Genomic DNA, 14,491 nt, shown 5'->3' with positions numbered 1-14,491 from the left:
ACGCTCTCGCAAACGTACACGACGCACACGCTCCCGTGGCTCCTGTATCACTTCCCAAGCAAGCTCAATGCTTTTGTCATCATTGCCACTATCATTAATCGCCTTTATGATAGCTGGCGTTTCCATCCGTTCGTCCGCCTCAACCCCCAAATCGTCGCACACCAACAACAAATCTAACCTCGTCAACCTTCTAAGATCCATGGCAGCTGCCCCGACAGGTGGTTAAAACTGTTTTCCTTAATTAATTTGTGCAAACACACAATGCATCAAACTCCCGATTCCCAGAACTATCAAAATTGAACACACAACCTTTGAGTCTGGCGAAACATAAGGAAAAAAACCACGCGCTCACTTACGGTTGCAGCACCCTGCCATCCGGTTCATTCGTCCGCTGTTCCCGGTTCCTCCGGATTCCCTGGGTCGAAGGCTCGCTCCTTCTTCGCTACTCCCAGTTTCTTCGGACCTCTTTCGACGAAGGCTCTCTCTTCTTCGCTTTTTCCGGTTCCTTAGGATCTCTCTCGACGAAGGTTGATCCGTAGCGCTGCCACCAGCTGATGCATTCGGAGGCGATCCTACCGCTGCCAACCAGATGTAGGGGTTGGAGGACGGGACTTCGGGATGAAAAGCAAAACTTGGGAGGATTTATTCTACATTATGTACAGAGACGTGAGAGTCAATTAACAGTCGTACAGACATTACGGGCTGGCAGCAACTCGGACGCTGCGGCCCGCGGCAAGAAGTTCGAGAGAGGTGAATCAGGGAATCAGGGAATCTCCCAGAATGCTCAGGTCTCTCTGGAAGGCTTCTTATAAACCCTTCGAGCACTGTAAGTCAAGTCATGTTTGACCAATGGGAGAGTCCGCTCCGATGACGCCACTTTCAGCCAATGGTAGGCGCCCGTGTCGCGGTGTCACACCTGGCGGCTCTCTGTGGTCTTGCCTCGCAGACTGGCAATGCACTTCTAACGAGGAGGAGGGGAGGGCTGCTCATGCTCCATTGTCGGATGCCCACCTGCTAATCCCGGCGGCGCACGAACTTGTTGGCACGTGAACTTGTTGCCTTAAACTTGTTTGCTCGGCTGCTCCTCTGGAATCCGCTTTCCTGCTTCTGCATTCCTCAATTAGCTGTGCTGCAATCCGATGTGGTCTGGGGAACTCGAAGTAATCGCAGGAAACAGCTCCATATCTAACACCCTGCCTCCAAATCACGCAGTTGCCATGCCAGTCAGGTAGATCATTTTACAGCTACAAATTTATATAACCAATGCTCAAGATTTTTTTTGACTTCTTACTTCACGTAAGTTTGGTTTCATCCGATAAATGTGCTGCTGTGGCATCCCAGGTGAACAAAACCATTACTTTGCCATCCCATTTCATTGCCCACAAGAAAAAAGAGATGTGCTGTAACTTCATAGATCACAAAATGGTAATTAAAAGATATGAAACCGATTTTGTAAGTGAAATAAAGTATTGCAAAATGTATACACAATCAAGTGAAGAGCGCAGAAGAGCCAAATCCATAGCTTCAAAAATTTATGAAACCACTATGCTGGTTGCCTGAATGCTCATCTCAGAGCTTCAAGTATTCAAACACAGGATGCCTCAATTTAAGCCAAAGTCTTTGCATAGAAATCCATGACCATAACAATCCCTCCTGTATGTTCCGTTGTTAAGGTATAAATCTCTGAAGTTATTCCCGAGACATGCATTCAATGTAACAGAGAACTACAAATTTCGTCATACCTGATCTTGAGTACTCGAACCGATCTTGGTCACTGCTTATGTAAACATCTGTTCTATCGTATGACTGGTTACTTGATCACGTGAAGGAATACATTGCAATGTAGCTCTTTACCATAGTCATTGGCTAAGTGCTGCTGCTCAATTTTTTAGATGGTAGATAAAACAAGGCACCAGCAATATAAAGCTTTTACTAAAAACTAGTTATTTATAACACTAGCTACTAGATGATTACGCATCATAAAAGATAAACACTGAGAAAATGTTTTGTTTCTTTTTTCTTCGTTAGAAGAGCACAAGTCTGAATAGCTATAATATGTGCAGAAAAATTTAGAGTACAGTTAATACTGCTTTGAAAAGGTGAGAATGCTCTTCATTTTCAAGGCATCATCACAAGCAAGTCAAAAACAAAGACTGCAGCAACAAAATACACCTCAAAAACAAGTTACAGAGATGCACAAGTGTACACTCATTTTCCCTCTGCTTTCTCAAGTGCATGCTCATGTTTGCCTGCTGCCTACCACCAGCTCACCACAATTCCCCATCTACAGAGCAACCACAGTAAAATCTTTCATGAGTGCATGCATATATTCATTGGCTCCCCTCTCCACATTTCATCTATGCATCTCTGCCTAGCGAGCAGATTCTTTCTTTTTGTCTGCGACACAACTTAGATAAGGTTTTTTCCCAGTGCTGCCAACCATTCGGTAATTAATAATTACCCTGTGTTTAGAATCTTGGACTATTCCCCCTAGCCTTCCATATTTAAAAGACATCGAAAGTAAATATTGGAAAATTTCAGAAGAAGCATAAAATCTGGCAGCTCTACATGCAAATCGTCAAGCAATACAAGTTCAGTACATGCTTAACCAATACATGTACTATGTTTGATATAGTCAGAATCACTTATGACATGACTAGTTGTGTACGATTTTGTCCAACACAGTTATTTATGGCAACGAGAAAGTCGCAGTGGATATAAATCATCGTAACAAACCCACATATAAAAAGCTTGCTTTTTTTCCATATTTTACAATGCTTTTTCCTTTCTCATATTATGTTTGAATCCCAAGACACTTTCCTCAACTGCAACTGTGCAGCTAGTCCCTGCTTCAGCTTTGAAACGTGGTGAAAAGCAGCACACACCAGTCACCATTGTCATCAGGCACTCAGATGCATAGGGAGATAAAGGTAGGACAGGGGTCTGTGAATAGTAATTTATGAGACCAATCAAGTATTGAATACTGTTCGAATAGTTATAAAATGAAACAGGCAGACTCAACTCTGATTGGCATATACGTAATGCGAAGCATTTTTGGTGCGAGTAGCTTGTGAACCATATGTATGTGTATATAGTGTCGTTTTCAAGGCATAAATGTTAGTACAGTGAAACCTCATTAAACCATAGTTTGTCGTAGCTCGGAAGAAGTACGTACGAAACGGTAGTACTGCTTAACCAAAATAGCATGAGGTCACCCACTTACCTGTCAAAAATGAAACTCAGAGAGAGTATGATGAACGGGAAAGAAACCATGCATTATTTATTCAATTCCCACGACAAAAGTGTTATTTTCAATCGACTCCGCGGAGGCCTAGCAGCGATGACAGCGGCCTCACCCTCACTGAAGCTGCGAGCCAGTTTTTCAGCGAGCCCCCTCTTCTCGGTAAACACTCACATGGCAGATTGCTTGTTAGCGTTTCATGTTCTCCAGGCAGATTCCTCATTGGCGTTGCACATTCTCCGTGCATGGTCTTGGCAGTGCTGCAGAAGTCGCGGGGTGCCTTTTTGAATGCGGGGTGCTGATCTCGTCTCGACGATTACATTCACGAGGCCGGCGTAACGCGCAGGCTCTGCCACTGTCGGGCCTGAATCACCCGTGCTGTCGCTTTCCATGTGGTCCTCATCACTGTCACTAGTCAATACTTCGGCAACATCAGAGGCAATGATGGCAAAAAGTCGACCATCATAGCCAACATCTCTTCACGGTCGCAGCAGCGCTGTCGAGCAACAACTTCGCAGTCCAAATGCCACACACCGTAGTCAACAGTGGATCCCTGTCGCGTGTCAGCGCCGACTTCTTCATGTCACGTTCGATAGCACGAATTATGTCTAATTTTTCTTCTATACTGAGCACCCGGCATCTTTTTTATCTGAGCTTCGGCATGGCACGAGTCCTTCTTTGCACGACGCCAGAATGCTCTCTGGCACGGCGCACGGCACCAAAATGATGCTGATGTGGCTTCACACGCAAACGCACAGGGCGCTTGGAGGCCGTTCTGACCTCTGAGGCTTGTTCCGCTGGGCGGCCCGATGGAGACGACGCACCGCCATGTTTGCGTGAAGAAAAGTGCAAATACCACATGTTAACCGATACGTACGCAATAAACCTGGTACAGTTTATGCGGATAGAAAACACATTATGTTCAATGGCCACTGAGTCGGGGATTTGACTAATACTTTTAAAATGAAACTACTGTTTAAGTGGGTACGGTTTAACGAGGTTTTACTGTATCAAAGAGTAGCATGTGACACCAAAAAATAATTTTATTTATAGTGAATTATAGAGTGGTTGAATATTATATACAGGTATGTACAGGCAGTACATTATATATTAGTCGACTCTCATTACAACGGACCCTTTACAACGGAGCCATTTCAAGTAAAAATTTGGGCAATTAATGTTATTGGGCATGTCCGAAAAATCAGACTTTTCATTAACTTCCATAATATTACTTCAATTTCAATTTTTTGACTATTTTGATCCCGCACAATGTCTCGGTCAGCGAACTACTAATCAAAAGTTCAAAAACAAACTACAATTCAGTATTTTATAATATCTGAAACTAATGAAATATTTTGCAACAACCAGATGTCTGGTTGCAGTTCTCGGTTTGCTAAACAAAATATTGCAAGTCACCAGGAGTGAATGTTGACAAACGTTTTAGGAGCAATGCAGGAACAAAATCACTAAGGCAAGCTTTCTTTTCAGTTTCACAGCAGAAGCCTACTGGCCCTGAATGGCACCCATGCATTTCTATGGGCCCAAACTCTCTTCATCTAGATCATGTGATCATCTAGATCAGGTGAAAATAAATGAAATGAAATAAAATTGGCATTTCCCGGATAATTACATCTTGTTCAGTCTGTACACGCCTGACCTCTATGGTGATCCAAATAGTGGCCCTTTTTAGTGCCAACATCCGTCTTGGTGAGGCCTAGGGGGCATTAATGCATCGAACACAAGTAAAAGAAATATATCCCATCGAAAATGCCTATGTTTGGCCTGCCCTACGAGGATTCTCAAGCAACAAACGTAGCCCACAGTGCCCGATTACAGTATTCACCCGATTCTAACGTGCCTTTTCTTTCCCCCCCCCCCTCCAGAAAATTTGGACAGTGAATTGCCTGTGCAGTGCAATCAGGCACAAAACCAAGACCACCTTTGCAGCGTTTACATGCTTTCATAACACAAATGCATTGTGCCTAAGCTGACCTTAGGAAACCAACCTCCATAGTGCAACACATAGACCCTTGCACATTTTTTCTTGCAAGAAAATCAGGTCAACATTACATTTATACCTTGTTTAGGAGCTTAATGCCATTTCTAGGCTAGTTTTCTACTTGGAACACAGGAAGTGGCTGTGCGTTTGATTTGGGGGCATGTTAGAATAGGGCAAATGCTGACAAATGAATCAGCTATTTGTCTGGACATTTTTTTCTGCATCCTCTTCAAGGGGGAACACTGCTATTGAAATAATATTCACCATTTTCAATGACAATATTAATGAACTTTCCAGTCTTACTAAGATTTCTGTGCTCATTTCAAATGTGTAGTTAGTTCTGCTGTAGATCAATTATTTCATAACATATTGGGCATTTATATTTCACTGTCTAAGGCCACAATGGAAAATAAGTCAGCTAATAAAACTAACTTGTAAAGCATGGCTATATAGCATAAAGAGTAATAAATGAAGTATGGCAAGCGCTTTTCTTATCTCAGCATTATTAGGTATTTTATAGCCCACTAAATACAAATAAATCCACAAAATGTGGCAACCATGTGGCACAAAATGTAGCGAAATAATTTTTCAATTGAAAAAAAAATATATCCTTGCTATACTTCATAGAGCACATATTAGGCTCCGTTCTGGAAAAAAAAAACTATTTAGTTCTATCTCTTCTTTGTGTTGAGCTATCGAGGCCTGAATATTAGATGCAGCCTAAAATTTGTGTTTTGAGAAGAAAAGTAAAAAAAATAAACAGAACTAAATTGGGGAAGGCATCCGGAACAAACATCACTGTTATTCCCTCCGGACACACGATACTTTCAGGAAACATTAAATCTTGTGTGCTGATTACAAAGATGCCATTATTTGTTTTTTTTAAGTCAATAAAGAAAGGGAGTTACAGTTCTTTCTCTGTTAAAAATTTTGATAATTTTGGATGCGACTTGCAAAAAATGTACTGTAACAACAGAGCTAAAATTAAGCAGGTATGTTTCTGGATATCTAAAGAGTGCAAGTTAGCATTTTAATGTATGTATCATGTGCGGGTCCAAGGGTTTCACACGAGTACCGACCACCGCAGGTTCAAGCTTGGCGAGCCACAGGGCCGTGTCTGCCGCCGTCTAGCACGTTGCTGTGTGCGCTCAGGCCGCCAAAGGGCTACTGAGCGCTAAGCACACGAGAGAACAGAATACTGCCCAGAGTTGGTGGAAACCGTTTGTTATCTCCAGCAGCACCCAACACTGCACAGACACCCGGTCCAGGGGCTCAGGGGAACCAAATGGCTATCACGCCAAGAGCAAAAATACAGGCAGACCACCTAAAGCACGTCACTGGGAGAGCAAAGGCCCTCGCAACACACCCCTGAAAAAAGTCCCCGCGGCTATGCTGCTTGCTCTCGAGATAACCAATGGGCCTACACGCGAGAGCTCGGGCAATCTCCTTCGGTTTGGGCCTCCGATCAGTACGGCTCGGCGCAGCTCGACACTAGGGACAGCGCTTCGGCTTAGAGTCCGAAAATAATCAACACAAAGTATGTGCTCACCGCACAGGCAAAGGCACCGTATGCAAGCTCACGTTCTAGACACAAAGGAGCTAGTGGACAAGAGGAAATCATGTATGTACCCAGTGCAGTCCCGGAGAGAACTCCACGGGCTCAGCTGGGCAGCCACTAGCTACTCCGCCATGACGCGAGCGCCCCGAACACTAACCATTGCGAATGGGGCACCACCATCGACAAATGCCGCGAGTGGAAAGGAGACAGGCTTAGGCATAACAGTACAGGTGAATGCCTGCGCAAAGGCACCAGGGCATACCTCAATGCCCACAATCTGTACTTTAGCTGATGTTATAATATTCTAATGTTGCAGGTTTACAAATGTTGGTGATTTCTACAGGATTTCAAAATACTGTAGTGTCATAAGACACTACATCCTCTTTATTTTGCACTCTCTGACTTACAAGCATTCACGCAAAAAAAAAATGAAGGGAACTGAATGAGTGCAAGGGACTCATTGCCGATCCCAAAATTTGAGATATTAAAGAAACTATATCTGATAAAAGCATTAAAAAATTCACCAACAAATAATTTAGCCGCCGCTCTATAAATGTTTTTATTTCTCCATATATTGGCTGGTGCAGTCAATCTGTCTTGTGCGGCACGACTGCTTCCCTAATTTGGAGAGTGTGAGAACCAGCAACATGGGCGACGTGTGGGCACAATTCACAGCAGCCGCCGCCGAAAGACCTCCCAGACGCGCGTTACTCTGGCCATCGTCGCCGCACCACGCTTTTCCACGCGCTATCACCATACCCTCCTTCGCCTCCGTGCCACGGTTCTGCTGCACACTCCTCTCCCCTATCCTCCTCGCATGTGTAATCTCCCTCAGCATTCTGCCTTCGCACTTCCATCCTTGGCTCATTTGCTTGTTTTCGCCACAGGGCAATAACGCTGACGCTCACCTCTGAAGTGGTCGCCTAAGAGCTGCGCTCTAAAGCTTAAAAAATCTGTGAAAATATATACAGTGCAGTCCTCTTATAATGACATAAGGAAGAATGAGAAATCCAATCGTTATAACCAATCATCGCTATATTTGGACTGCCATAAAAAAAGAAAAGTTACAAACATACCTTCGTAGCTCCGAAACCCAATTTGTCACTTAAAATAAAGAATTGACGTTGTAGAAAAAAGGCTGTAAAATAAAATATTTATTTATGCCTCTAAACAGCATGTCAAGCGTTAGGCGGGCTGAAATAATCAGAAATTTGCACTTGCTTTCGCGGAAGTTTCAGGTTCACAAGCACAGTGTGCTCACGCCCTGCGGCGGCGCGAACAGTTGCAGCTATAATTTAGCGTGCATGAAATCAATGAGCGACTCTATCAACAACAGTGCACTTTGCATGAACACTGGGGTTGGTTTTATAAAAGGGCCACTGTCAACCTCGTCGCCTCAGTATACGAAGCCACCGTCTGTCGCGCCAACGGTCACCCCACCAGAGATTCTTCACATGAGACAGCACTATCTGCACTTAGAAACTCCACCATCGAAGCACCACCTATTTTATCGCCAGTAGCGATGTGCTCCCACAGTACAGCAATGTCAGCGGCTGCCACCGTGCTGTTTTCGCACATGGGGTTTCACCCTAGCGCTCAAAGTCCGCCGTTTCTGTTCATCAACACGGTCACTGGTTCTAGCCTTCCATGATTATGGCACTCGCGGTTTTCAGAATCGTCGATATCATCGACTGCACGAGTCTTCTAAAATTTGCAGCTTCGTCCCAAGCGTCACAGCTTTGCCCTTTGTCGGCGCACCGACCTCCGCGCTCCCCAAGAGGAAGATTATAGAAAGGGGGTGCAGGTGCGATTCACTTCTTGTATTATTTTTTTCCTCTCTCTCTCTCTCTCTCTCTCGCCGTGCCGACTTGCATCGAATCTGAATCGGCGCTCTGGTGGGACGCACTGTGCGGTAATGGCGGCAGATACAAATCTGCGTAGGCAAACTTTTCACCCGTCTCGGTTATGGGGGACTTAGCAAAAGAAATTTCATGATTGTTCCGCATGGAAAATGCCACCCAAAAGGCAGAATTTCGATCATTACGTCCGATACGTGGTGAATAACGTATCGTTCTATATGCTTGTTTTTGTTTTCTAATAGCCCTAATGCATAAATTGATACTCTGAAATCAACTCATCGTTATAACAGATATATCGTTATAAGTGGACTGCACTATATTTCTAGCTTCAAAACCAGGAAATAATAAATACGCACGAAATATTAAAAACCCACAAAAATGCCTCCACCGATGTTGCTGTTAGGCGCACGTGTAGGCTTGTGGCAGGATCTGAAATGTGCCAACACAAACACACATACGTGCGAGAGGCGCATCGATGGGCATTGGCACATTGTCTGCAGTCTTCAAAGTAAAACTACACACGAGGACAAAGGACAATGGTTAGCTTCACTGCTGCATTATTGCTGATGCAGTATGTAATCGCACGACGCAGTGACTTTTCTCTGGCGCAATCTTATTCATTTGTCTTAACCTTGCGACCACTATCTCCTCTTTCTTCCTATAGAAAACTGACAACTTGCGCTTCACTTTCTGTAGGCGCGCGTCCAGTTCAGTTTAATACTCACATTCGCAATGTGATTAACAAAGAAGCAGTGGATGAATAGGTTTCAAAGCAGGCCCTACTGGCAGGCCTAGCAAGTGAGCGCTGCTATGTAAATCATGTGAATATGTTATTTGTACCGTAAAAGGTGGAATATAGGTCGAACTTTTTTTCAAAAAACCATTGCGAAAAGTCGACCCTCGTCTTATATACCAGACATTGGTGGAAAAAATACAGAAGTCTTGCAAGAATGGGCGGATGAAGTAGAGCCGCCATCAGCAGCAGTGCGGCGTGGCGACATTGTGGCATCCCCAATTTGCGTTTACATTGTCACAAACTTATTTTGGTTAAAGGCTGCTTTTTCACATTTTGTTTCAAAATGAGCGGAAGCCGACGGCAATTCACCATCGCCTTCAAGAAAAGGGCGATTGAGTGCGCGGAAGCCCACGGCAACCTCGCAGCACACTGCGAATTTGGAGTATCCGAAAAGAGCATGCAGTACTGGCGGAGGCAGAAGCAGCAAACCAACAGAAAACGTCATTTCGTGGACGGACCGCAGCGAACCGCAGAACGGGAAGACAAGGTTGCGGAGTTCGTCTGGGAGCTGCGTGTAAGATCGCTGCCTGTGACTGTTGAATGCATCCATTTGAAAGCAGTATAGATCGCACACGCCTCTGGACTGGGCAGCGAGAAGCGCTCGTCATCCAACTCTAGTTTGGACGACTCTGATCAAAGGCGTTGCTCTGATTCGGAGTAGTGCTTGCGCGCGACCATCAACCCGCGTGTTTGTCAGCACTTTACCATCACGGCACAGAGCGGCGAAATAGCGAAAGTAAGTGCACGTGCACCCATGCACGTGTCGCGTTTGTTTCGCCGCTAATAAAATGCTGACAAGCACGCGGGTCGATTGTCGCGCGATACTGTTAAAAATAGGCCGAGTGCACATGTGAGCAGCATTTAAATAAATACTGCCTCTGTTGTGCACGATTCGCATTTGTTTCAAGGTAAGGGTGTTTTTCGGTACATTTGCCATTGAAAAAGATTTTTGTCATTTTTAGAATTCGTTAGTTCGGGGATCTACCTACATTCCGGTCCGACCTATAATCCGGTTTTTACGGTAATACGTTAATAATGGAACGTAAATAAATCCGATCTATCTAATGTCAGCAACAAATGAATGTATCCAAAAAATATTATTTTATTTATGTTTTAAGGCCCCTGTGCAAGGAAGAAGCGGTCGATTCATTGCTGCACGGACTTCTCCTTACGTACAACCAAGTCCAGCTGTATTTCCGCCAGTTTTTTGTAGTCTCTGTATGCCAATGCAACAACTGCAAAGGCTAGAGTCAGATCTGCATGTGAAGGCTCTGGAGTACATGGCACGTCATCATCATCATCATCCGAGTTAGAGTTGCAGTTTGATGGTGGGAGAACTTGCTCAATTTTTTCGCCGTCGTTTTCACTGTCATTGAGGTTGCCAGAGGAGATAATGGTGAAAAAGACAGCATACGCTACAGCCACTTACAAAGTCCGGATAACCGAACGTAGAGCTGGTGGCTGTCCGAAGTATCAGTTGTCTTTACACATTAATTCTGTGGGGCTATCGAGTGAAGCTGTCTGAATTACCGAGCAAGTCCGAATTATCGATGTCCGATTTATTGGTCAGCGACTGTAATAGCCAATCGCAAGGCACCTCTCAGCGTGCTGGCGCACTGCCAATAGGAGGGACACATGCACCACGAGCTTCGTCAGATCAGCGGATGATTGTTTTACATTTTCACTTTACTTATGCACCTATCATAGGCAAAAATGTGGATAGCTCGAAGGCGGAACTTTGAGCTTTTTAACGATACCAAGGTGGCGGTGCTCTGTGGTGTGAAAGACAAGAGAAAGCTCCGTGAGACTCTGGTGCTGCTGCGTGATATTAAATCTTTTCTCGGTGTCTGCAGTGACAAAATTTTTTTCTGACACTTATGGTGCATTTTTGGGCAGTGGCAGCAGCAGTAGTAGTAGTAGTATTAGCAGTAGTAGTAGTAGTAGTAGCAGTGGTGGTGGTAGTAGTAGTAGTAGCAGTGGTGGTGGTAGTAGTAGTAGTAGCAGTGGTGGTGGTAGTAGTAGTAGTAGTAGTAGTAGTAGTAGTAGTAGTAGTAGTAGTAGTAGTAGTAGTAGTAGTAAACTTTATTTGTGGTTTTGTAATGAAGTCCCAAGGGTGGAGCTCAGTCTATAGCCCCCATTTGATGCTGCTGTTTTGATAATTAGGCATTGAAGTTGCCAAAAAAGCAGTTCCCAAATGTCTATTCCCTTTATTTTTTTTTATCTCTCGAGATTTTCTGTTTTCGAAACCTGCACCCCCCTCCCATTACCTCAACTCACAGGGTGATTCAGCGAATTTCATTGGTCCCATCAGGATCGAATTACCAAAAGTTGACTATAGCAGTGAGGGTGCATGCACAATGTATTAAAATGTGTAACAGACAGTTTTTAGTGTTGGTATTTTTTTTGAACATGAATAAGGAAGCAGTGCTTACTAAGGCCTGTAATTGTCTCCCCGGCCACCCACGGAAGATCTCGGCCATTCTCAAGTTCAATTTCATCCCCATCTTCTCCAGTGCAAGACAGGTACAGTGCAGCTGCCTGATGGCTTGGAAGCAGCGTCAGCACACGCTCCACATGTGCGATGTTCTTATTGTTCTGCAGAAACACAAACAAAAATATTTAGAGATAGCATCGCAGGGAAGTACACATTCAGGGACTGCGAAAGATAATGCGAAAACACACGGGTATGGACACTGCAGTTGAACTGCTGCTACAATGGAAACAAGTCAAAAATAAAGAAAGCCTCGTTGGACAATCATTAGGGGAAGTTCCTTTTTTTTTTTGACAAAATTATGGTTGCAATAACTGGCTAGATATGAACTGCCATGTCACGTGACAATTCTCATCCTCGTGTTCCAAGAAGTTCTACACTGGGCCAACTGTACACAAGAGATTCAAGGTTTTAAAGCAGACGTCACTACACTAGCCCGTCTCCTTCAACTACACCCTCCCCACGGCCACCACCTCCCAGCCGACAAATCAGCTCAAAGGTTGCTGGGGATAGTGAGTAAACTTTCTTCAACACCAAAGAGTACACATAAAGCCGACATCATACTCAGGTCAGAGGAACGAAAACATAGCTTATTTGCAAGCAACAAGATTACATTTTGTGCAAATTATGTTAATTAATCTCTAAAATCATGAAGCAGGGTAAAGCGAGATTATCTGCATTTAGAAATACCTAACATGAACCCTTAAGATTCTGAGCAAGCTTACTTGATGTAGTGGAGTGCCGTAAAAATAGGTCAACATGATATAATTTGCAGACAAAAGGAGGCATTTGGGAATTAACACCAAAGGCACTACACTGGTCTTAACAAACTGCAGAGTGGTGCAACAACCAGATCATTACCTGAACTTCAAACCTGGCAGTGACCTTCTCTTCCTTTTGCACCTGGCGCAGCGTAAGAGAAGGGCCCGTGATGGTGCCCTTACAGCTGTTCGATAGGTCCACGGTGTAGGTTGGCAGGCCAGTCTGACGAGGTGCATGAAACTGGGGACAAGCAAAGGAAAATGTGCAGGCTCCATTAATGGCAAATGAGTTCGAAGGCAGCAACTGGCAAGAGAAAGACTTTTGATCACACCACAAAAAAACTCACGAGCACAATTCGCACATCACAGTCACAATACTCATTCTTTGTAGCGGCTTGAATTTCATGTGTTTAAGGAGGGATGCGGACACTGAAGTGGCCAAATGGTCAAAATTTTCTGTTTTCTTACTTCTCTTTTTTTGCGATCCACGGACGTTTACTTACCACATGTTGAAATATTATAAGTAAATATGTGGTAAAAATCGAAAAAAAGAGAACTTCCTTAGAGTGCTGTCATCAAAAATGCGGAAAAAATCGGGCTTCGGAAGGCCCCGTCGCACCACGGATCGCCCGGCTATAAGTTGACGCAGCGCCGCCATCTTGGCATCATCGTAAAGAGGGGAGATCGGAGCTCGAGATAGCCGTAGTGACGTATTTCTCCACCGAAAAATAAACCAGCAAACACAAGCAAAAAAAAAGGCAAACGCGGCATTGCGATTGGGCGCAGTAGTCCCGAGGAGCACAGGGCAAGCTCCTATTGGCAGTTGTAGAATTGAATTGCTGATGAACCTCACGTGCGCACTTGCACAGCAGCGAGCTGTGCAGTCCGATCAACGCGATCGACAATTGTGGCAGCTTACACACATTTTCTGTGATGAGCCCCAAAGGAATAAAGTTCCGAACGGCCCACATGTACGAAAGACCACAAAAGGCGTGGAAAAGAGGGAGAATGCACGTAGAAGTGGATGCCACCGAGCTTGTTGACGAGGCACGAACGGCGCACATCGGTGACCGGGAAAGTGCGCCCGTGTACGGTGCTGATGACGCGACCGTGGGCTATGGTGACGGGGCTATGGTGACGGGGCTATGGTGACGGCGCATCTGTGAGCGATAGTGAAAGCGCGACAGCGAGCGATGGTGTCGGTGCATCTGCGTGTGGTCATGACGGCAATGCGACATCAGCGGAGCAGAAGTTTTCGCGTCAAATATTCAACTGCAGATTTGTGCTCCAAATCTCAGTAATAAAGAGGTTGCACAACGAGAGACAAGAGCAGACATGTAGAATGTGCTGTCATCTACCTCTGCATGACAGATGGATGCACAATGATCAAAAAGGCAACTAAAGTGCACGAAACTGCTGCAAGAAAGCGAAAAACTACATCAAAATGTAAAGGAAATCTGTCCTCACAGGCAAAGGACTACATCCCAGGCAGTTTTAGGTGCTCAAAGTAAAGATTTAAATGTTTACAACAAATGAAACTTTGAGCTCCGTTTTGTCAGCTTTCATTTCTTGTGCAGTTACATTCAGTCATCCCAGTGCCATTTCACAACGAATGAGGACAAAATCATTCTGTCTTTTGCCCTTAGATCCTGAAACATTAATGAGCGCAGTAAAGCTGTCCATTTTTAACAGCAGCTCATAAAGAAATTTATAGTGGGTTTTTCGCAAAAGTTGTTAGTAAGACAATATGCATAGGAAAGTTAAAATATTTTTATACTCATTTCGG

At 44.4% G+C, this 14,491-nt stretch overlaps 1 protein-coding gene across 1 annotated transcript in view; it reads right to left on the bottom strand.

Annotated features, from left to right (window-relative positions):
• LOC135916357 (structural maintenance of chromosomes flexible hinge domain-containing protein 1-like) overlaps positions 1-14,491 on the bottom strand; it is a 373,767-nt gene that overhangs the window by 170,772 nt on the left and 188,504 nt on the right. The window contains exons 26-27 of the mRNA XM_065449720.2: positions 12,806-12,946; positions 11,886-12,048 (exon numbers count right to left, since the gene is read on the bottom strand). Coding sequence (XP_065305792.1) covers positions 11,886-12,048; positions 12,806-12,946 — 304 coding nt within the window. The remainder of the gene's footprint in view (positions 1-11,885; positions 12,049-12,805; positions 12,947-14,491) is intronic.

Source organism: Dermacentor albipictus, chromosome 5 (assembly GCF_038994185.2).
Source record: "Dermacentor albipictus isolate Rhodes 1998 colony chromosome 5, USDA_Dalb.pri_finalv2, whole genome shotgun sequence".
Taxonomy (NCBI): Eukaryota; Metazoa; Arthropoda; class Arachnida; order Ixodida; family Ixodidae; genus Dermacentor; species Dermacentor albipictus.
The sequence above is the reverse complement of the archived record's forward strand: the minus strand, read 5'-3'. Positions and strand labels throughout refer to the sequence as shown.